A 24,035-nucleotide genomic window follows, 5' to 3' on the forward strand; every position below is an offset into this window, starting at 1 on the left:
CCCGTGTCCCCTGCATCGGCAGGCGGACTCTTAACCACTGTGCCACCAGGGAAGTCCATCAGGGAATATCTTTTTATATCTCTCTTTGTATGCATATGCATGTTTCTTTGCGACTTGTACCTAGAACCCCAATTTCTAGTTAGAATGAATTACTATTTTCACCTTTGTAGACTGTGCTTAACTGCCTTCTGAAGGGGCAATCCTGATTTACCTTCCATCAACAGAATATAAGTGTACCTTTTGCCACATTATAGTCACTGCATGGTGTTAACTGACTTAAAATTTTTTGCCATTCGTCTGGATGTGAAATGGTGTCTTGCAACTGTCTTACTTTTCACGTGACTGAATTCTAGTGAGCCTGGAATGTTTTCCCTTGTTTGTTGGCCATTTGTGTTATCTGTGAATTGCCTCTTTAAACCTGCTGCAATGTACTGGTGACTTGTTTCTCTTTTTCTTATTGAATGTAGAAATTTGGTTTTTGTTCTCAATAACAATCCTTTGTTTGTTGTACGTGTTGAAAATATCTTCTCTCAGTCTACTCCTAGCCTTTCAGGTTTATGTATGGTGTCTGGTTGTACAGAATTTAAAAATTTCTATGTAGCTCAAGGTGTTAATCTATTATTTTTTTCGATTTCTGCTTTAGGAAGATCATAAACAGAACTCCAATGTTTTATTGCAATTTTTAAGTTTGTTTTCACATTTTGGATTTTAATACATCTGAATTTTTATTTTGTGTGTGGTATTAGGTAGTGCTCTAATTTTATTTATTTATTTTTCCCATGTGGAGAGCCACTTGCCCAACACCATTTTGGAATAGTCAGTCCTTTCCTGACTTTTTGTAACACCATCTCTGATATTGCATATTACATGTTGAGTTCTCATACATGCTTAAGTCTTTTTTTTGAAGGGGGGGGTTCCATCTTTAACTGTTTATCTATTTGTCTGTCTCTGGGCCCATAGCACACTTTATTTGTCTTAGCTTACGAGAAATCTTGATAGTAAGTAGGTCTATTTGACCCCCTCCCTGTTAAAGCTATTTTAGCACAATTAACATAATAACATTTTTATATGTAGATCTGGTTTACCTAACTATATAAGAGGAATATATTCAGTATATATCTGAGAATGGCATATGTACCTTTTTCTGCCTTTATTTTAGGATACTAAACTTTTAAATGAAGCATTGTAGAAAAAAGCAATAATGTGTTCAGAGTATATTTAAAGTTTATTAAACTATACATTTGCTTTGTAAAGTTGCAACTTAGAAAAGCAGAGAGATGTACAATTATTTGACGATGTCAGGCCCTTACATTAGATTTAAATGTAAAAGAAAACTGATTTGGTATTTGTAAGAACATCATACAGAATACACAAGACAATTTTGATAATTATGAAAATTCCTGACTTTTAAGGTGTATAGAAATGACATTATAGATGGGAGAATGGTTTGAAAAAGAGCTTGCAGAGTAGTAATTTCACATTGAATTGTAGCTGCATAGGGGATATTTAAATCCTCATACTTTATGGTCTGCTCTCTGGTTTCTTTCTTTTAGACACGCGTTCCTTCCTTCTGGTTCAATGAAGATCACTGAGACCCGCGTTTCAGATAGTGGGATGTATCTTTGCGTTGCCACAAATATTGCTGGGAACGTGACTCAGTCTGTTAAATTAAATGTCCATGGTGAGTTTTGAAATGAAGGCATATGCTATAGCATATACTGGCCACAGGGAGACCTATTGTCCCAGTTTCTTTGATAATTAACCTCAAATTGTATAGAGAGTAATTATAGAAAACTTTTCTAAAATCTGAGACTTGTGATTTTCTTTCAGTTACTCTGAAATCTTTATCTGCCCTCTGTAAACAACTCTCCCCTTTTTCCTCAGATGCACAGTATTAAAATTTTGGATCTCAATTTTACTAGATGTCTACAGTCACTTATGACTATTGTTGATACACCATAAAAAAAGAAAATGTGTTTAGACCGGTGGCTTTTTGTTGAAGTGAATGTGAATGCCCAAGGAAGAACTTAATAGCATATAAATGGTCATTTTCAATGTTTATAGAGCTCAGCCACTGAAAACATTCTGCTCCTGGGATTCTTTAACTACTTTAAAACTCTCTAGGTAGTCTGCTTTCTTCTCTCAATTTGCCATAGTCTATCTATTGATAATTACTCATTCATTCAACACGTGCTTAGTGAGCGCGTACTGTAAGCCACACATTCAAATATCAGAAGAAATTTTCTCAAATAGTTTTGACCTGATTTCACTCTGCGATCAATCACTGCAGTAGCGTCCTCTTGACTGTGGGATATGAAATCCAATGAGAGTTCTGTCATTTACTAGCATTAGGCATATTACCTCCCCTCTTCTATATTTAATTTTCTCTTTCATAAAATGATGATAATAATACAGGCATATCTTGGAGATATTACTGTTTTAGTTCCAGACCATCTCAATAAGGCAAATATGGCAATAAAGTCAGTCACACAAATTTTTTGGTTTCCCAGTGCCTATAAAAGTTATGCTTACACTGTACTGTAGTCCATTAAGTGTGCAATAGCATTCTGTCTTTTAAAATAATATACATACCTTAATTTAAAAATACTTTATAGCTAAAAAAGGCTAACCGTCATTTGACAATGCAGGGTTGCCGTAAAACTTCAATTTGTAAAAATTGCAGTATCTGTGAAGTGCAATGAACCAAAGCACAATAAAATAAAATAAAGTATGCCTGTACTATCAAACTTAAAAGTTTGTTGTAAGGGAAAACCTTTAGAATATACTGGTTAAATATTAAGTTTTAACAAAAGGACAGAGGAATGGGGTTTGTTAGGGAAGTAAAGTACATAAATTCTAATCATATTCTTATGAGTCAACTTGATTATAGTTCATAATGCTTGTATGTGGAACGCAATACTACTTGCCAGTGTTTTGATAAATTATCTCATTTAAATTTCTGAAGGAATGTAGATAAAGGGAAATAATAGAGGCTTTATCTTGATTTTCTTCTCTGAAATTAACAAAAGCTTTTATTAGAAATATTTCGTACTGTCTGGCTAAACCTTCCACAAAGAGAACAAAAACTAAGAATACATGGAGAGAAATGCTTTTTGTTTTGCTCACTTAGATGATAGAAATTAACTGGATTGCCATTTAAGAGGGCTTTAAACCTTAAGTTATTTACATATTATAAGAAATCTGACATCATTAAATGCTTACTTTTCCTCGAGTTTGGAATGAGGAGTTTTATATTCATTATTTCCCATAACCCTTGCAGTGTATTGGTATTGAAGAGGTTATTTTGCCTATATTATCAAGGAAACAGCCCTCAGGAAATTCACTGAATTGCCCTAGATCACACAGCTAGTTAAGTGGCCTGAGCCTGGATGCCTCTTGGTAAGGAGCTCTCATTTAAAGTGAGAAAAGGAGGAATTTTTTAAAACTTGGATTATTAATACTCAGTTGCTGTTTCCAGTGCCTCCAAAGATACAGCGTGGCCCTACAGTTATGAAGGTCCAAGTTGGTCAAAGAGTGGACATTCCATGCAGTGCTCAAGGGACACCTCTTCCTGTAATCACCTGGTTTACAGGTGGAAGCGCCATTTTGGTTGATGGACTGCAGCATATTAGTCATCCAGATGGAACATTCAGCATCGACCAAGCTGTGCTCTCCGATGCTGGCATATATACATGTGTCGCTACTAACATAGCAGGCAGTGATGAGACGGAGATAACGCTACATGTCCAAGGTGATTTTTGGCCTAGGAAAATATTTGTACAGTGGGGGAAAAACCCTGGAGTCTATACAGAATATATAGTCTTGGATGGTCTTGGATCACTTTCAGAAGATTTCTATATAACTTTTATGACTCTCTAGTTAACTTTGAAAGGAGAATCATTCCAGAAAGAAACGAAACTATACATTACAAAACTGTTTACCTTTGAAAATGGAGTTGCCCTGGATGATGTAGACAGTGGAAACAATCCTAGATAAGTGCCCCACCCGCTATTTTTGGTTTGGAAGAAATTGTGGGCAGAGTGGGTTGGAGTAGGATTTACCTCACATTGGTAATTTGCACTCAATATTAATCCCTAGAAATCGACGTCCACTGTTCCCTGTAATGATGTAGGCCTTATTTTGAGGGTTTAAATATTAATCCTTGGGGACTTCCCTGGCGGTCCAGTGGTTAGGGCTCCAAGCTTCCACTGCAGGGGGGCATGGGTTCGATCTCTGGTCAGGGAACTAAGAACCTACAGGCCACGTGTCACGGCCAGAAAAAAAAAAAAAAAAAAAAAAAGATGAATCTTTATTCCTTCAAGCAACAGGTGTTTATCAAGTTCCTGACAGGCGTCTGTCATGATCTGGGCAGTGAGGAGGAAATAGTGACAAAGGTAAAACACCTGCTCTCGTGAGCGGTTCTGTAAGTAGGCAGAAAGCAAGCAAGTACAGATCGTGAGACGTGCTGTGTAGAAAATTAAAATAGGGTGATGCTCCCAGCAGTTGGCTACTTTAGATTGAATTGTCGTGTAGGACTTCTCTGAGGAGATAATGTTTATAGTGAAATCTTGTTGACTGGCGGGAACCAGCCATGTCCAATCAGGAGGAAAAGCACTCCTGTCAGAGAGGATACCATTGCCAAGGTAGGAATAGAGAAGCAGGTGTCATACTTAGCCTCAGAAGAGTTCGATATTGCCCAAGGAAAGCCTGTGATAATGCCTTTCTTTTTCTAACAGAACCACCTACGCTGGAAGATCTAGAGCCTCCGTATAACACTCCATTCCAAGAAAGAGTGGCCAGTCAACGCATTGCATTTCCATGTCCTGCAAAAGGTGTGGAATACTCGGACACATGGGCATTGGCATAATGTTGTATTCTTCCAGAATTCTATATTGAACCCCAAACATCATAAAATTCTACTTGTCAGTCCTCGTTATAACATTTGGGCATAATGGAAACTAATCCTTCTTTCAAATAACAACTAGGTTGAATAGGTATTTTTCCCTCCCAGGTGTTTTATTTCCTTCACTGGAAATACCTTCTGTTTTTTCAAACTTGCCTTATCTAGCATGTTTTCCAGGTCGTTCATGCTTTTCCTGTTACTTCTTGTAGTTCATTGTATTTTTGACAAGAATTCTCTTTAAAATGTGACAGATAGGGCTATTCAAACTTTGCAAATTATCTCAGTCAGGGGTATAAATTAGGGCAATCCCCTTGTTTGTTCTAGATACTTCTTTTCTAAAAACCTCTTTCTAGATTTATCCTCTACTGGTAATTCTGGAGCCGGGTTGTAACTTGGCTCTCTGATGCTTGTCCAGACTCCTTCTCTCCCTGAATTTCTGGGTTTTCTATCCCACCATGTTTCCTGGCAGGAGATTGTTATTCTCTCTCCTCTAGAGGATGTGAAAAAGGCACTGTCACTATCACCTTACTCTGGATGCCCAATAGATGGTTAAGAACATCCTTTCTTTCGCATATGCGTTCATCTGCAATGACTCAAATGAGTCTGTAGCAGTTCTGGCAAAGACCAAGCAGTATTCTTTTTGTGACCTCCTGGAGGGCTCCATGCCACTGGTAGCATTAGTGCTCCCACATGTAACTCTTAACTCTCCTGTCCCTGGAGACAGTGGCAGTTGAAGGTCCTTAAGGCTGTCTCTGTTACTGTAGCAAGATTTTGCCTCTCTTAACAGCATTAAAAGAAAGATAACTTTAACAAGATTTTCAGATATCTAAAGAATTGTCAGTAACTATTCCTGGAGCCAGTGGGGAGGGAGGCAAGGCCTGGAGAAGGATCCTTGAGAAAGGTTTACGTTCAGCTGAGTTCTGTGGGTGCTTACTACTGATGGAGCCCTGCCAGTGGCACTATTGCTCAGTACTCTCCGCTGAATCCCTGACTCCCAAGCTGGCTTGGACTTCCCTTTTCCATTTTGAAATACCACCTCTTCCTAGTACTCTATTCTCACCGGGGATAGAATTCTTGAGTTCATTTAAAACAGCTAGATGCCTTTTCATTTTATTTGCCATGAATTTCATCTTGACCATGGTTGTTCTACCATTTAGAAATAAAATAGAACACAGTTTCTTTCTTTTGCTTGTTCATTTACTTTTTCATTTATTAACTTAACAAATATTAATTGAGAAGTTTGAGAACCACATAAAAGAATGAGTAAGATGTAAGGAAATGATTATAACCCCCTTTTTTCCTTGACAACATGAACAACTGCAGTCCATCAGTTTTCTCTTCTCTTCCTCATCAGTCAGCATCTTACTATGAGGATGATGAAATAGGCGAATATTTTTGTTTTGTTTTTTCCCATAAGTATAGTCATTTTATTAGTTCATAGTCAATCACAGTCATTTTTATAATTCCTTAACTCAATTTGAGTTTAACCTAAATGACACATTCTATGTATTCCTGCCATTCTCTTGTACTTAGATATATGACCATTCTTTAATATTTTTATTATGCTTTAATATAAGATTATTAGCCATTTCTTATACAATTATATTAATTTTATTGAATGTGCTTTTTTGATTTTTATAGAGATTAAGTAAAATGTGAAAGTACTTAGAATAGTACCTGGCACATTGTTTGCTAAATAAATACATTCTTATTATAGAGTTTACTGTTTGTCTATTTCAGGTACGTCCTTTTGGCTCCATTATGCATTTTAAGATGGTTTTTATCACTTTCATTCATGAGTTATGTAACTTCCATTCACTCTCTTGGTCATAAATAAATTGAGGAAAGCAGTTCTGCTCACTGCTTTCTCAGCTTTCTTTTCAGTATAAAAAGTCAAGAAATAATCTATTGCCCTCTGTTTAACAGAATGGGATCCCCAGAAGATGTGTGGATAGTAGACGTTCCTCATCTCTGCTCTATCAGGCCTGTTTAAAATGTGACTTATGAAGCATCATTTCTGTACATCATTTATGTACTCTGAGCAATCTTCATGTATATTCCTCTGATAGCATCTTGTTTTTGCTCTTCCTTTATTTTCATCCAAAAACTCTCCCCATTTCTAGTCCATTTAATTAATATAGCTTTTTTCCCCCACTAGCAGCATAAACTCACTCAAGAAAATGTTTTGCTTTGCTTACTGTCATCTGAATGTCTTGATAAAAACAACTTTAATCAAATTCTACATTACAAACCATACATCTTTTAACACTGATCAGGAATTAGAGGCATTAAATACCATAATCTCGTCAAAATCCCATGCCAGGAGCAGTATCTTCAAAGAAGCATAGTACCTAAGGGTACATGTTATAATCATAACAAATTTTATTTCTCCTCAGGATATTTGCTATTTAATAGTGACTTCTAATTTTGTTGTAAAATATCACAAAGCTTTAATTTCTTATTTAGGTACCCCCAAACCAACCATCAAATGGTTGTGGAATGGTAGAGAGCTGACAGCCAGAGATCCTGGTATTTCTATATTAGAAGATGGTACATTGTTGGTTATTGCTTCTGTTACGCCATATGACAATGGGGAGTACATTTGTGTGGCAGTCAATGAAGCAGGAACCACAGAAAGAAAATATAACCTCAAAGTCCATGGTAAATACAGATAGAAATGCTAAAATCGTGTAACTGAATATGTGACATTTTCAGATTCTTTTATATATGTTATTCTTTCAGTCTAGTGTTATTTAATATTTATGTGAATAGACGTGTTATCGACCAGAAAAGTAGTGGTCTAACTGCCTTTATTGATTTATTTTTTATCACTGAAAGTTCAAATGGTAGAAAAAGATACAAAGTCAAAAGTCCGCTGGACCTGAGCTAAGCCATCTGCTTATCCTCCCTATGGGCAGGGAAAGTTGTTAGGTATATATGTGTGTGGATGTATCTTCCCAGAGATATTTTTATGCAAAAATGAAGAAATATGAATATATATTTCATCCTCTTTTTTTTACATACAAAAAGCATTTATAGTAGACCATTATATACATTACTCCACACCTTGCCTATTTCATTAAACACTCTATCCTGGGGATTATTCAATATTCCTAACTCTTATTTATGCCTACCTAGCATCCCACCATACCAAGATTTACTTAACTTTCTTCTAGTAATGATGAGCATTTGGTTTGGTACCATTTGTTTACTATTCTATGTAATGCTTCATTGAAATCATGTATATACGGCACTTTGCACGTCAAAGGATAGTGCATTTTGAAATTTGGTGGATATTGGCTTCCAGAAACACTGGGCAATATTCATTCTCATCAGCAAAGTAGTCTCACATAACTTGAGACTCTAGCAGTTTGCATTTTGAGTGGTATGTGAAATAAATAGGATCTCCCTTAAATTTATCCTTAATTCAAAACTCTAAAATAATAATTAAAGTAAAAATTCAATGAATTACTTATAAATATAGTGGTCAAGACTCTTCATTTCATAATAAAAGCTGTCTTAAGTATGACCAGCCTTTCTAGCTATCAAGTATCTCAGAATTTGCTTTCTAAAGTCCTTTGGAAAGAAACTTTGTATATAATATTTATTTAAAACTAGCTAACTACAACTTCTCACTTTTTGCAGTTCCTCCAGTAATTAAAGATAAAGAACAAGTAACAAATGTGTCCGTGTTGGTCAACCAGCTGACCAGTCTCATTTGTGAAGTTGAAGGTACTCCATCTCCCATCATTATGTGGTATAAAGATGATGTCCAGGTAAATGGAGACATCCAAATATGCATAGGTCCTTGCCTCTCCCTCTGAAGTAAATCATTCAAATGTGACTTTCTTATTAATAATAGTATAAAAATTTTACTTCAAATTTTAATTATGCATTTTTATTAGGATTGGAAATAACACTGACCCTTTTGGCCTTAAAAGGTGACTGAAAGCAGCACTATTCAGATTGTGAGCAATGGGAAGATATTAAAGCTCTTCAGAGCCACTCCAGAGGATGCAGGAAGATATTCCTGCAAAGCAATTAATACTGCAGGCACTTCTCAAAAGTATTTTAACATCGATGTGCTAGGTAAGGAAAACATTCTTTTAAAAAACTGCAATTCAGATGCATTTCTTATATAGGACAGCATTAACTGTATTAAAGAGTAAAGAGGTGAAAAATAAATTGATAGGAGAAATATCATTCATTTTATTCTATTATTATTTTTGTCTTTAATATTGGTTAATCAACCATGTGATATAGAAAGTGTATAGGTATTTGTTATTATCATATAGTGATGTCTATGGTACTGTATGGTACAGTATGGTACAGTATGGTACTGTCTTGTACAGAAAATACTAAATTACTGCTCTTGTTAGTTTCTCTAATGATGTGGTCAGGAAATTCTTTGGGAAGTAACTATACAGGATGAGGCACAATAAAACTCATTCATGTTGCCAACATCTCCTAAAGCTGCTAGGTTGTACTTGAACTGAGGAAGGTAGTAAATTCGCCCTCCCCTGCATTCTAATTAATTCCTATAACTAAACAATCTCAGCCCTGATTCTAATTAAGTGGGGAGAATGCTGAGAATGGGTAGCAGCTGTAATAAATTGGGATTTAAAACATTTAAAATGTTTTAATCATAATCATAAAATTTCTATAAGTTTAGTTTGTGAGATTATATTTGCTTATTAAAATTTACTTTGTGATAAAATGACTTCCTTCCTTTTCAATGTTTTGCTCATCGAAAGGGCATATGATTTGTAAGTCTGGAGTGGAAGTGAGGTCTGGGAATGATGCTGCATTAGAATTACCATTCGTAAACTGCTAAAACATAAAAGTTCTCTCTCTCATAAGTCTTCTCAAAGCCTGAGGTACTTTGAATTTCCTCTGCTAAAATTACCATTATTGTATTTAAGTATAGGTTATAAAAACAAAGTGATCTTTTCTATCATTAGTCTCATTGGCATTATTTCTCTTGGCACTCATTTACTCTCATGACTTTGACTGCTGTCTGTGCACTGATGACTCCCACATTTTTATCTCCAACTCAGACTTCTTCCCTGAGCTCTCAGGTGATATTATCTGCTCTCCTCTACAATATCTTGGCTTGAATATCTCAGTGGCATAGAAAACTGAAAGGTCTCAGTAAATGCCTGTTCTGGTCGCCTTCAGTGACCCCCATCATAGTGACTAGCACCTCCATCCATCCACTTGCTTCTGACACAACCTGGTGCTCATTCTTCCTACCTCCCTCTCCCTGACTCTGTAAATCTGTCTACGTCCTGTTAAATCTGCTTCTTAATTCCATGTTAATTATAATTTATAAGCTGAATTAATGTAATAGCCTCCTAACTACTCCCCTTCATCCAGTATTTGCCACTGGAATCCGATCTTCATTCAGAAGCCCGTGTGGTCTTAAAACAAATTTGATCACAGCCCTCCCTTATTGAAACCCTTTTAATGGCTGATCATTGCTCTGAAGATTAAGATCAAGCACCGTAGTGTGATATAAAGGGGGAGGATTCAAAGACCAGGGAAGTTTATGGGAGCTCTTTAATATGCTTTATAATTCCGAGAATAAAAACTAGTACAATCTTTTCACATTATATCTCATTTACAATTTTAGCATAGGAGCCCTTTAAAAGAGACAAGGGTAATATATGTCAAACAGCACTATGATAGAGTTTAAACATTATAAGATTGTCATTGACTATGTCATTCATTATCTAAAACGTATAGCAGTAGTAAATTTCATTATATGAGCTTGACTGCTCATTTATATTCTAAACTCCTTTTGTACATTGATTTAATACTCCTCAAAATGAGTTCTTTACTACTGTACTTCTTCCAAGTAATTGTCTTGCTATCAAATCTTTCATGAACGTGTTCCTATGTTTAAATTTGACATTTGGGTCTGCAGATGTGATATGAAAGGGATTATTTTATGGTATTTTACTTTTAACATTAAGATCTTGTTGAAATATTATAGAAATCATTATCTTCTCTCACTCCCCACTCTTTTTGCTAAGTCATAGATTTTCATGATAAAATGTCTTTGTTCAAGTCCCACCCACCATAATAGGTACCAGCTCCCCAAGTGAAGTCTCAGTTGTCCTCAACCAGGATACCACCCTTGAATGCCAGGTCAAAGGCACTCCCTTTCCCATTATTCACTGGTTCAAAGATGGCAAGTGAGTACCTCTTCTGTATTTGTTACAAGGATCCAATTGTTCGGGAATAGATGTGGATTTTCCCCCTCTTAGTTATCTTACCACATAGAATATTATTAAATGAACATGAAGGGAAAACAATATTGTTCAAAAATGGTCTCAAATTTATGAATTTATGAACTGTAGAACTTCATAAATGCTGGGAATTTATTTTAGAGACACAGAGGAACTCACATTTATTATACACTAAATATACACTAAGGGCTAAGAATGAAAAATGCAAGATCCAAGTACAGAGATAATCTTGTCTTTACATGGAATTGTTTGAATTATTAAAAAGGAAAACTTGCTTATGACAGCAAGATGCATGCTTAAGCTAGTTTAATATATGGTCAAAAAGGAACCACCACAAAAGAGCAATTAGATGTTTCTCTTGGCCCTTGTGTATTATTATAATTTCTGAAAGCAGCTGTCTAAGACCTAAATAGCAAAGAGTAAAGGTTTTCAGTGTATAAAATAAAGGATTGTGTAAAAACTTTTTATATGTCAATAAGAAAGGCAAACAACATAGAAAAATGTGTGGAGGGTATAAACAGGCAATTGAGAAGTTATATAGTTAATCAATAAATATATTAAAACATGCTTACCTTCAATAATTTGGAGAAGGTAAGCAAAATAATATGATTTTGTTTTTCATAGGTTAGTTTGGCAAGAAAAAGTAGAGGTTCGAAAAATATCAAGTGTTGGCTTAGAGTATGGGAAATCAGGATATAGGACTCTGATGGGACAATGTAAATTAGTACTCTGAAAGGCAATTTGTTGATATCTATTAAAATTTAAATACTCATATGCTATAATGTAGCAATGACACTTCTGGTGTCTAGGACAGGGAAGCTGGTCATCTGTTCTGCAGGAAGGCTTGACTCCCTGAATACTCCCTGAAACACTGTGAAAGCAGAAAAGTGAAAACTGCTTAAAGCTTGACATTGGGAGAGAGGATAGATGACGTATGGCATTGTCTTATTATGAAACACTGGACAGCAATTCAAAAGAGTAAGATCAGGCTATATGTACCAAAACTATCTCCATAGCTATTGTCAAGTGAAAAGTAGAACAATAATACAATACCATTTATGTGTAACAACTTTAGATTCCTCTAGCAATACATTTATGGGTGAAAAATGTTTAGAAAAGCATGGGGAAGAACACAAACTAAACTGACAATTGTAAGAAGTCTAGAGAAAAGACTCACATTAGGGATAATAAAACAAGGAGACCTTTTCTTATTATAATGTTTTTTTCTTTGTTTCAATTTTTGTGTTACTTGCATAATTAACAATCAGTGAAAGTTTTAAAGTTAATTCAATTTGAGTAGCATTATCAAGTATTCCACTTCTTTAAACAGTTAAAATGCATTAAAATAAGGTACTTTATTCTCTTAGCTTTAGAGAACTTAAAAGAGTCATACCAAGGAACAGTATGGGATGCTACCACAGAAAATTAAATGTGTTTCCATTTAACCTTGTAGTCTGATTGGTGGCTTATTAATATAGCAGTGCATCTATTTATCATGGGGCTAGTTCACTGCAGCTTTTTAAAAACTGGCTATGGGTTTTCCTGAAAGAAGATCAATGGATTTTAAAGGCATGACTCTTAGGATATCATAGACTTTAATTACCATGATGTTTTAAGTATTAAATAAAGCTGCTGCCAAACATAAAGTAAGCATTTTATAATAGTTAGTAAATGACTCCGTATAGTAGAAGAAGTCTTCCTTGACAAATATATATATATGAGCTGCCTTTGGGGTAAATATCTTTCAGTATTTATGATTATAAAAGCATTTATATTTATTACAATATCTACTTTTTAGGAAAATTGGCATGATCATTGTCTTTAGTAAGTAATAACCATTCATTCTATTGTAAATATTTTTCCAGGTGTTATAATATTAGTTTACAAATAATATTGCTTAGCTTGAAGCTCCTGTACACTTAGTTTTTCTTTTCTGAATGATGGTAGAAATTTTGGCTTTGCAAACCAATAAAAAAAAGTGGGGGGATGAATGAAAGAAATAAAGTTTTGTATTAATATTATTCAACAATTTAAGTTTGAAATGAAGTTCAATTTAATAATTTAATATTATTCATTTAAGTTTAAGTGAAGTTTTGTCTCAGAGTGATAATTATCTACTTTCATTAGTAAAGTGGTTTAATAATTCTGTTCTTCTGAACAGAAGTACTTAATCATATCATTGTATTTTTTTTAGATTCATACTAAAAAACTCAACTTTGATTCATATTTTTAAAGTCATATGATTTAATGATTTTTGTTGTGATTAATAAAAGAGAAAACATTTAGGATAACAAAAATGGGCCCATGGAATAAAATTTTACTTTTTCTAGGCCTTTATTTTTGGGAGACTCTAATATTGAACTTCTAGACAAAGGACAAATTTTACATTTAAAGAATGCACGAAGAAGTGACAAGGGACGCTACCAGTGTACTGTGTCTAATGCAGCTGGCAAACAAGCCAAGGATATAAAACTGACTATCTATAGTAAGTGTGACGTTCTTATGCTTTTTACTGTTATTATCAGTTCTCATTATACATGAAAATCAGGGTTCGCTCTACTGTTAACTGCTCTTTGATTCAATACAAGTAATTTGGAATGCTGCTTACTTTAAAAGAAAAAGCCTATTTTCATGTGTTTTAGGCTAGAACATTGCATCCAATTTTAATGTATTTTATCATTAAGTATGTATTTCTTCAAGGGGTCTAGTGATTTTCATATGACCTCACTTAAGAGGTCAAGTATGCCCTGATTTGTTAGTATAACATAAATCAAATGTCTGTATCCCTAAAGGGGTTTTTAAAAAGCTCTAAAAAGAGTAGAGATGCATGAAATACAATGAAGATGATGGTATGAGAACAACTCAATTATTCTATTTTCATTGCATCTTGGCCTTTATTCAGACCACATGGTAATATTTTAAATGTTTTAGGCTGTGCTGCTATTTTCTCTCAGTTAAGTCCCCATCAGAGGTATGTAGCCCTCATTTCACTAAAATTCTCAATATCCCCTGAAGAAGGTGACTGCCAAAGTCATTTATTTTTTATGCCAGGAGCCATAGGAAGGCACTTGAACATTATGTTGCAGGCACAAAGAATTGCATGATAGAAAGGAATAGGACTCATTAGGCCAGTCATGCTTATTGTGGCTCTACTTCCTGCACTATCTTCTGCTTTGTGTAGCGTTTGACACTCAAGGAAAGTTTAGATACCTCAGGAATGTCACTTCCTTGTAGGATCTTCCCAAACCAAACCAATCACGTCATCACTCTCTATTACGTTGTCCTAGTTTTCTTTATAGCACGGATCACTGTCTGATAGTTTAGTTGCTTACTTATGCAACTAAACAAATTACTTATTTGCTATTTCTCTCAAAGGAAGCTAAACTTCATAAAAGCAGGGCCTTGTTTTGCATGTTCTCCACTTTAATGTCTGATACACAGTAGCTCTCAAGAAATACTTGCTCAGTGAATGAATTGACTAGTGATATACTGTTCAGTATGGTAGGCACCAGCCACACATGACTGTTGAGCATTGGAAATGTGGCTAGTCCAAATTGAGACAAGCTGTAAGTATAAAATACACACCAGATATCAAAGACTTAATATAGAAATATAATGTAAGATACCTAAGTAATAATTTTACGTTGATTACATCTGAAATGAGAATATTTTAGATATATTGGACTAAGTAAAATGTATTATTTTCCTACTTTTTAATGTGGCTACTAGAAAATTTTAAATTATATATGTGGTCTTAATTATAATTCTGTTGGACGGTGATGGTTTGAGTCATGGATGTAGAAAACAAACTTATGGTTACCAGAGGTTAGGTGGGGAGGTGGCGGGAGGATAAATTGGGAGACCGGGACTGACACATACACGCTACTATGTATAAAATAGATAACTAATGAGACCCCGCTGTATAGCACAGGGAACTCTACTCAGTACTCTGTAATGGCCTATATGGGAAAAGAATCTAAAAAAAAAAAAAACAAAACAGAAAGAGTGGATATATGTATATGTATAACAGATTCACTTTGCTGTACACCTGAAACTAACACAACATTGTAAATCAACTATACCCCAATAAAAATTAAAAAAAACAAAAGGAACTTGGGCTTCTGAGGTAAGAGGACTTGGGTTCAGACCCAGCTTCTGCCACTTACTAACTTTGCAACTTTGGACAAATTGACCCCTCTGAGCTTCGGTCTCATCTATAAAATGGGGATAATAATAGTACCTACTTAATAATATTATTGTGAGGATCAATTGCTAGATACTTTATATTTCCCAGCTTACAGTAAAAGTTCAATGAATATTATTCATTTATTATTATCTACTTAGTGATTGTATTGTCTTACAACTTGAAATATATGTAGAATCTGGCTTGATTTCTATATAACTTCACTGAATTGCAAATTTCCCTTTTTTAATGTTAGTTGTCTTTATATAAAGTTCAAATAGCTTTCTTGAATCAAAGAAATTTTATTTAATGCAGGCTTTTAAATCATTTCTTTCTACAAATAGAAGCCTGTGGAAGAAATCAGTCGTGAACAGACATGTATTCCAAAAAACAGTAATGTTACTGAAAGATTAGCTGTACAGGCATCCAAGTTAAACAAAAGTGGTATTGCTACCATTGGCCTCCTACCAGAACCAACCTTTTGAACAATAGGTGCAATATTTCCCCTAAGCTGTTGAATAGTTTTCTCTACATTGTTGTATTGTTGCCAAAGAATGTGATGAATACGTTTTGGTGATTCAATAAGACTCCTATTTCCATAGGAGTTGAGTTCTTTCATTTCAGATTTTCTTGTTCATTTGGTATGATGCCCTAAGGCACTGAGAAGAGAGGGCTTTGTAATGACTAAACCTTCTTAGATTGTCTGAGATGAAAGGCACTGTAACACTCTGAAGTTTTAAGTATTCAGTAATTCAGGAAATAATGCCACTTCCTCTCTAGCAAGCTTGTCTGCACCTCTGAGTGGGTAATCTTAAGCTTATTTTGTTTCACTTGTGAAAATGCTTTTATTCCTAAGAATAAATGAAACAGATGCCATACTTGGGCTAACTGTGAGAAATATTTATATAGATTTCAGGTTGAGAATGTGGTTCATAATGCAGTTTATTCATTCATTTTCTTTATTTACATACTAACATGAGGAAAAAGCAGGTGGGTCCGATGCATCTGAAAGGCAGAAATGCACATTGTGCCTGAATTAGGGAAGAAATGGAGACAAAATATGATGAAAAATAAAAGAGATGGAGGGGAAATGGGGGGTGGGGAATGAATGTGAAAAAAAAGGAAATAAAGAGCTTTTAATAACCTATGGGGAGACTGCAGATTCATAGCCAGTAGTTCTGAAGCAAAGATTTTTAACCTGCAGTCCGTGCATAAGTTTCAGAGGTCTGAGAGTTTCCCCAAATGGTGTAAAAGTCTTTGAGTGTATATACATGGTACATTTTAATGTGCAGTGGGTTCATAACATTTACCTGTAACACCCTTCCTCAAACAGAAGTACAGGTCTCATAAAAGTATACATGAATTAAATTGAAACAGGAAGAAATATTTATCTGGAAGATTTAAACAGTAGATGGTTTATTGTTCTGCTTTCAGCTGGAAATGTTCTTTGAGTAATTTTTTCCTCAATTTCATAAATACAAACTTTTAAAATGAACTCTTTTCAATACAAGTGATATTCCTTGTAAAGCATTCATGGAGGGTAAGGGGTTGTTTGAACCTATGTTCTTGACTTCATTTTTTTAATTTAATTTAATTTGTTTATTTTTATTAGTTTTTATTGGAGTATGGTTGTTTTACAATGTTGTGTTAGCCTCCACTGCACAACAAAATGAATCAGCCATACATATACAGATATCCCCTCCCTTCTGGACTTCCCTCCCATTTAGGTTACCACAGTGCATTAGGTAGAGTTCCCATCTGTTTTTGACTTCATTAATGTATCATCCAACTAATTAGGCTAGCCAGTTTATTTAGACAATTTCAGCTAAAAATTTGATGTATGTTTCCAGATTCCATCAGTAGGCTCAAATCAAAATTAAAATTTAAAGTCTGAGGGCTTCCCTGGTGGCGCAGTGGTTGAGAGTCCGCCTGCCGATGCAGGGGACCACGGGTTCATGCCCCGGTCCGGGAAGATCCCACATGCCGCAGAGCAGCTAGGCCCGTGAGCTATGGCCGCTGAGCCTGCGCGTCTGGAGCCTGTGCTCTGCAACGGGAGAGGCCACAACAGTGAGAGGCCCACGTACTGCAAAAAAAAAAAAAAAAAAAAAATTTAAAGTCTGAGTAAAATGTTCGTTCTTAAGATTTCAAAATGGTGGCTTGAATTGAAATTAATTAATTATCTATAGCAGGACTTGACAAACCTTTTTTATAAAGGGCAAGTTGGTAAATATTTTAGGCTTTGCAGACTGTGAGGCAAAATCAAGGACATTATGTAGGTACTTACATAACAAAATAGAAAGAAATGTCTACCAATTGTTTATTCATGATATTCTATTTTTCTGGTAATTTTAAAAATTGTAAAATTTGTTGTAATACAAGTCTACTAATGAGAATGGATTTCTTTTGGAGTGATAACATTTTACTTAATTAGAGTTCAAAGTTAATGATTCCTGTCACCAAAATTAAATGCAGATGTTCATCTGTTAATACTGGTATGTAATGAGATTTTATGTATTTCATTTTTGAAAATGTCTTTTCATTCAGATACTGTAGATACTGTCAAATACTAATATCATTTCACAAACATAAGATTTTAATTGATCATATTCATTACTTGAAAGGCATTTGCAGAATTCTGTTATATTCTCTTGATATTTGACTTTTGGCCTGCCATTCTACTCCCAATTAATCAATTCCAATTGAAGGTTAGTTGGAAGGCCCTCGTTTTCAGAGGTAAAAGAACTTAAAATGTGGAAATTTCATTTGCATTTGCATCAAAGTTTGACAAACATTGTTGAAACGGAAAGTTGAGCTCAAAATATATTCACTGCAAATTTGTAGGGGAATCGAGATCTGAGTTTTGTTTGACAGCATGGAAAATGTGTAGAGGAGCTTGACATTACTTGTGATTCAAACAACAGAATGAGTACTAACAGTATATATTTTGCATTCAAGTCCTGGTTTTATCTGGTAAGGTTAGGTTGAACTTATTAAGAAACATTGTCAAGTTTATGGCAAAACTAAATTCCAAAATCATTCAGTACTCAATAATAGTGTTTGAGGACAATTCTCATTCAGAAAAAATTCAGTCTCAGTCCTAAGCTCCAAAAATTAAAATGTAACTTTACCACAATTAAGACATTAAGCTGCTATAAGGTAGAACAAGTCATTATATTCACCTTCTACTTCTGACAAAAATTCATGGAACTGATGATATTTAAGTCCATAAGAGCAAGTAAAATACCCCATGGACAGTTCTCTTTCAATAACACATGAATATTTTACACAAGTGCTGATGAATAGTACAAGGAATAACGATAGACTTTTAGAATTTTACATTTTAATAAATTTAAAATGTAAAATTTGTAAATTTCTCTAAACCTTTTTCTGCCCCACACGTATTTTTATCACCATCAGTTGTAGCACATCTTAGCAGATTCCACTTCAGGTTGTAATAAATTAGTGCTTTTTCAACTTCTTTGAAAATATTTTTGTCTGTAGTTGTTCCATGCAGACTATTCTTAGAGACTAATTCTTCAGTTTCTTCACCGTGGCATTGACTCCTCAAATAAAAGACAGCTAAGCAGTATCAGTAACATGTCGATTTGTCAAGAGCCAAGAATACTGTTCAGAAAAGTTGCCTTTAAAAAAAAAAAAGACTATTGATATTGTCAGTTTTCTCAACTCTTCAAGCAGTTTTTCTTATGGAAAGGCTGATCATCTTAAACAAATTGATTAGTTTAGGCATAATTGTTTGCTAATGCAATCATTCTTGATTTAATTAAATCACTGTTGGTAAATGGCTCTCCTTCCTTGGCTAACAAATGAGCCACTCAGAAACTTAGATGGTAGCCTCATTTTGACTTTTTGTGAAGAAATTCTGCCTAATGAGACATTCCATTTTATATTAATTTATCGGTTGTTTTTCTTTGAATGGGATATATTGTGATGAGTGCTTAGGCTAATAGAGTTAGTGTACACTGTATTTTTTCAAAACAGCTATAGTGTTATTAAAAAATAAACTCAGTGCTTTGCCATTGAACCTAATAACAAAATAATCCACACTGTCTGTGCTTTAAAAATGGCACGTTTTAAAGCTTACTTCTCTTTCTTTTGTGTGTTTTGACATGGGGAGTGTGCACTGATAATAAAAGTAAAGTAAAATATCACGGTATGGTGATATTTATGGCACTTGAAATGCTGTTGGCTTATAATTGTGTCACTGAAATTTATGGTGAGCTGAGCAACAGTGAGAAGCAATGAGAACACCACATTTGGTATTTATTGCAACAGTTTAACTCTACCATTGTAGAAGTGAAAGTAGCCATAGACAGTACATAAACAAATGAGCACGACCATATTCCAATAAAACTTAATAGGTGCTGAAGTTTGAATTTCATATAATTTTTACATGTCACAAAATATTACCATTATTTTGATTTTTTCCAGTCATTTAAAAATGCAAAAACTGTGCTTAGTTCAGCATCTTGATGCCTGGCCTGTGGGCCATAATTGGCTGCCCTGATTTATATAGTAAACCACCTTATAGAAAAATTTTTCCACCATCAAATTTACCTCACAATACAGGCATACCTCTGAGATATTGCAGGTTCTGTTCCAGACCACCACAATAAAGCAAATATTGCAATAAAGCGAGTCACACAAATTTTTTTTGGTTTCCCAGTGCAAATAAAAGTTATGTTTACACTATACTATAGTCTATTAAATGTACAAAAGCATTATGTCTAAAAAAAGTACACACCTTAATTTAAAAATTCTTTATCGCTAAAAGATACTAACCATCATCTGAGCCTTTAGCAAGTCATAGTAGTAACATTAAAATCTCTGATCAGATATACAGATTGCCAACAAACACATGAAAGAATGCTCAACATCATTAATCATTAGAGAAATGCAGATCAAAACTACAATGAGATATCATCTCACACCAGTCAGAATGGCCATCATCAAAAAAATCTACAAACAGTAAATGCTGGAGAGGGTGTGGAGAAAAGAGAACCCTCTTGCACTGTTGGTGGGAATGTAAATTGATACAGCCACTATGGAGAACAGTATGGAGGTTCCTTAAAATACTAAAAATAGAACTACCATACGACCCAGCAATCTCACTACTGGGCATATACCCTGAGAAAACCATAATTCAAAAAGAGTCATGTACCACAATGTTCATTGCAGCTCTATTTACAATAGCCAGAACATGGAAGCAACCTAAGTGCCCATCAACAGATGAATGGATACATAGGATGTGGCACATATATACAATGGAATATTACTCAGCCATAAAAAGAAACAAAATTGAGTTATTTGCAGTGAGGTGGATGGACCTAGAGTCTGTCATACAGAGTGAAGTAAGTCAGAAAGAGAAAAACAAATACTGTATGCTAACACATATATATGGAATCTGAAAAAAAAAAAAAAGGTGATGAAGAACCTAGGGGCAAGATGGGAATAAAGACACAGACCTCCCAGAGAATGGACTTGAGGACACGGGCAGGGGAAAGGGTAAGCTGAGACAAAGTGAGAGAGTGGCATGGACATATATACACTATCAAATGTAAAATAGATAGCTAGTGGGAAGCAGCTGCATAGCACAGGGAGATCAGCTCGGTGCTTTGTGACCACCTAGAGGGGTGGGATAGGGAGGGTGGGAGGGAGGGAGACATAAGAGGGAAGAGATATGGGGATATATGTATATGTATAGCTGGTTTCCTTTATTATAAAGCAGAAACTAACACACTATTGTACAGCAATTATACTCCAATAAAGATGTTAAAAAAAGATATATTTTTATTAAAGAATCCATCATGATCACTAAAAAAAATAAAATAAAATCTCTGATCATAGATCTCCACAACAAATATAATAATAATGAAAAAGTTTGAAATATTGATAGAAATACCAAAATGTGACAAAGACAGGAGGTGAGCCAATGCTGTTGGAAAATAGTGCCAATAGACTTGCTCAGTGCAGACCTGCCACAGACCTTCAGTTTGTGAAAAATACAGTGTCGGCCAAGCACAGTAAAAGGAAGTATGCTTGTATAGTAGATCTTGCCTTCATTTATGTGTGAGGAAAAAAAAATATGTATATCAATGTTTGTCACTGTGAACTAGTTCTAAGAACAATTATCAGAAAACATTAAGGAATTCCACTCAGATCTAGATACTGTTTTCTAATATTCTTTTCCACTAAAAAGAACCAGAGCTTCTAGGAGAAATAGTTAATTCTAAGGCTGGGGCAGAGAGTATAAAGATGAGCCTGGAGCATGTAGTAGGGCCAGAAAATAAGAAAATACTAAAATAATATGATGTGAGTATGTCAAAGGGACATAGGGCCGGTTGGAATAGCTCCCAAAGGCCATAACTGGAACAATTTGAACAATAAAATAAATAATGTAGTATTGGATTATACCCAAAGTATAAAATGAATCTCCATGAGTGCATATTGATATAAAGAAATAAATTGGGGAAGAGAGACTAATCTCTCATACAGAAGAATTCCAGATGATAAATTATGTAGGTATTCCCCTCTCAAGGAAGTAGAATAGCTCTCCCCCTCATATATATGGACTGGGAAGAGTGATTCTTTTCAAAAGGGCAAAAGAGAGTAACTTTACAGTGGAGGAACCTAGCAAAATCTACCTCAACCAGGTGGTCAAGGTCAACATCATCAGTGATAAGCTGTGTTGATAGTGTGTACCCTTGATATGACTGATGAGAATGGTACTCCGTGATCGTGCTTCCAAAACCCATAACCCTAGTCCAAACATAAGAAAAACATTCTCTTCTAAAATAAAAGTTTATTTTAAAAAATTAAAGCACTCAAATTCAGGCACATGCCATTTAATTTATTTTAAGTTATTGCAGTGATAGCACAATCCTGGAATGATCGTGTTCAGAGTATGTAGCAGAGCTTGAGTCAGTGGTGTTGTTTATCCAGCAGCAGAGTCCTCATGTGGTGTGAGAGGCCAGACATGTGGTTACTGAATTATGAAAGATACACATGTAGCCAATTAGATGAGTATAATTGAGTGAATGAACTCTCTGTGGCGGTTCCAAAAAAAAAAAAAAAAAGTAAGAAGAAGCAAAAGTTAAAGACTCCACAGCTATTACCAGTAGCTGGATCTGAAAGCACTTAGGCCTTTTATATTTCCTGGGGAAAGGGCATGCAGTTGTACCTCATCTGACATTTTTGCTCCCTTGGCCTCATTTCAAACTTATTGTATTTACTTTAAGTGGGATTTATTTTGTTTTGCTTTGTTTGTTAAACACGACTTTCTTAGTTACTGTAATATGATCTATTGGGCTTAAATGAACCCCTGAAATGAAAACTGACTTTCTGCTTTTACTGAAATCTGAAACCCAAAAGGACAGTGATGAAGATTGTTTTGACAAAACAGGCAACTAATTATCAATAGGTAAATCACAGACTTCCTAATTGTCTTTAATTCATATTTACTTTAATGCATTATTTAAATATCTATAGCGTTTGAGACTTTGATGCAGATGCTAAAACTTAGAAGACTTGTTTCTGTTCTGAAATCCTTTGTAGTTCCACCTAGTATTAAAGGAGGGAATGTCACCACAGAAATATCAGCACTGATCAACAGCATAATTAAACTGGAATGTGAAACACGGGGACTTCCAATGCCTGCTATTACTTGGTATAAAGACGGCCAACCAATCATATCCAGCTCACAAGCACTTTATATTGATAAAGGACAATTTCTTCATATCCCTCGAGCACAGGTCTCTGATTCAGCAACATATAAGTGTCAAGTAACCAATGTTGCTGGGACTGCTGAAAAATCTTTCCATGTGGATGTCTATGGTAAGGAAAAAAATATATGTTTTAATTATGTACTTTTCTGCCTATGCTTTCTAATATGGCAACATGCAATTTGTTCACTAATAAATCCCTGTTGGGTTGGGTTGTCTTCGATATGCATACATTGGAATTAGAAGAATTTGTCTCATGATTTGGAAAAATATTTTAAAAAGCTAAGGTTAGCAAGAAGTGGCCCATTCATTCAGTCAACCATCTGCCTATGGCACTAGGGAATCTAGACCATTTGATTTTTACGGAGAAGGTAAAGTAGTTCTTAGCACTAAGCTCATTCTCTCCAATTTGTCCTTTTTAAGCCAGACACAGTATAGCGTATCCGACAGTATTTAGACTAATTGCAGATAAGCTGAACCAAGAAATTCTTTCCTCAGTAGCTTAGGGGGAGATGGACATATAGGTAGTTTCTGTAGTCAAACTACGTGAGTTAAAAATGAAAAGAATCCCCTTTATTTCATGAGGATTTTAAAGAATTGCCTGAAATATTACTCTTTTCTACGTAGTTCCTCCAATGATTGAAGGTGACTTGGCTGCGCCTCTCAATAAGCAAGTGGTTATTGCTCATTCGTTGACACTGGAATGTAAAGCTGCTGGCAACCCTCCTCCAGTTCTCACCTGGTTGAAAGACGGTGTACCTGTGAAAGCGAGTAACAACATCCGCATAGAAGCTGGTGGGAAGAAACTGGAAATCATGGGTGCCCTAGAAGTCGATAGGGGACAGTATATATGTGTGGCTACCAGTGTGGCAGGAGAAAAGGAAATCAAATACGAAGTTGACGTCCTAGGTAAATGAGGATGCTGCCACCTGTATTCTCATATTCATAGCAAAACCTGA

The 24,035-nt window shown here is 35.1% G+C and overlaps 1 protein-coding gene across 4 annotated transcripts in view; it reads left to right on the top strand.

The window, feature by feature from the left end:
* Window positions 1-24,035, top strand: part of HMCN1 (hemicentin 1) — a 524,815-nt gene that overhangs the window by 269,598 nt on the left and 231,182 nt on the right. For all 4 annotated transcript variants that reach the window (XR_010941259.1, XM_067728936.1, XM_067728938.1 and 1 more), the window contains exons 23-32: window positions 1,554-1,681; window positions 3,479-3,751; window positions 4,737-4,832; window positions 7,370-7,564; window positions 8,549-8,679; window positions 8,845-8,992; window positions 10,974-11,100; window positions 13,485-13,639; window positions 22,910-23,188; window positions 23,704-23,985. Coding sequence is in view for 3 of the 4 variants with exons in the window: in XM_067728936.1 (XP_067585037.1) it covers window positions 1,554-1,681; window positions 3,479-3,751; window positions 4,737-4,832; window positions 7,370-7,564; window positions 8,549-8,679; window positions 8,845-8,992; window positions 10,974-11,100; window positions 13,485-13,639; window positions 22,910-23,188; window positions 23,704-23,985 (1,814 nt within the window). In the remaining variant the exon portion in view is untranslated. The remainder of the gene's footprint in view (window positions 1-1,553; window positions 1,682-3,478; window positions 3,752-4,736; window positions 4,833-7,369; window positions 7,565-8,548; window positions 8,680-8,844; window positions 8,993-10,973; window positions 11,101-13,484; window positions 13,640-22,909; window positions 23,189-23,703; window positions 23,986-24,035) is intronic.

The sequence above is a fragment of the Pseudorca crassidens genome, chromosome 2, assembly GCF_039906515.1.
Source record: "Pseudorca crassidens isolate mPseCra1 chromosome 2, mPseCra1.hap1, whole genome shotgun sequence".
In the NCBI taxonomy this organism is placed as follows: Eukaryota; Metazoa; Chordata; class Mammalia; order Artiodactyla; family Delphinidae; genus Pseudorca; species Pseudorca crassidens.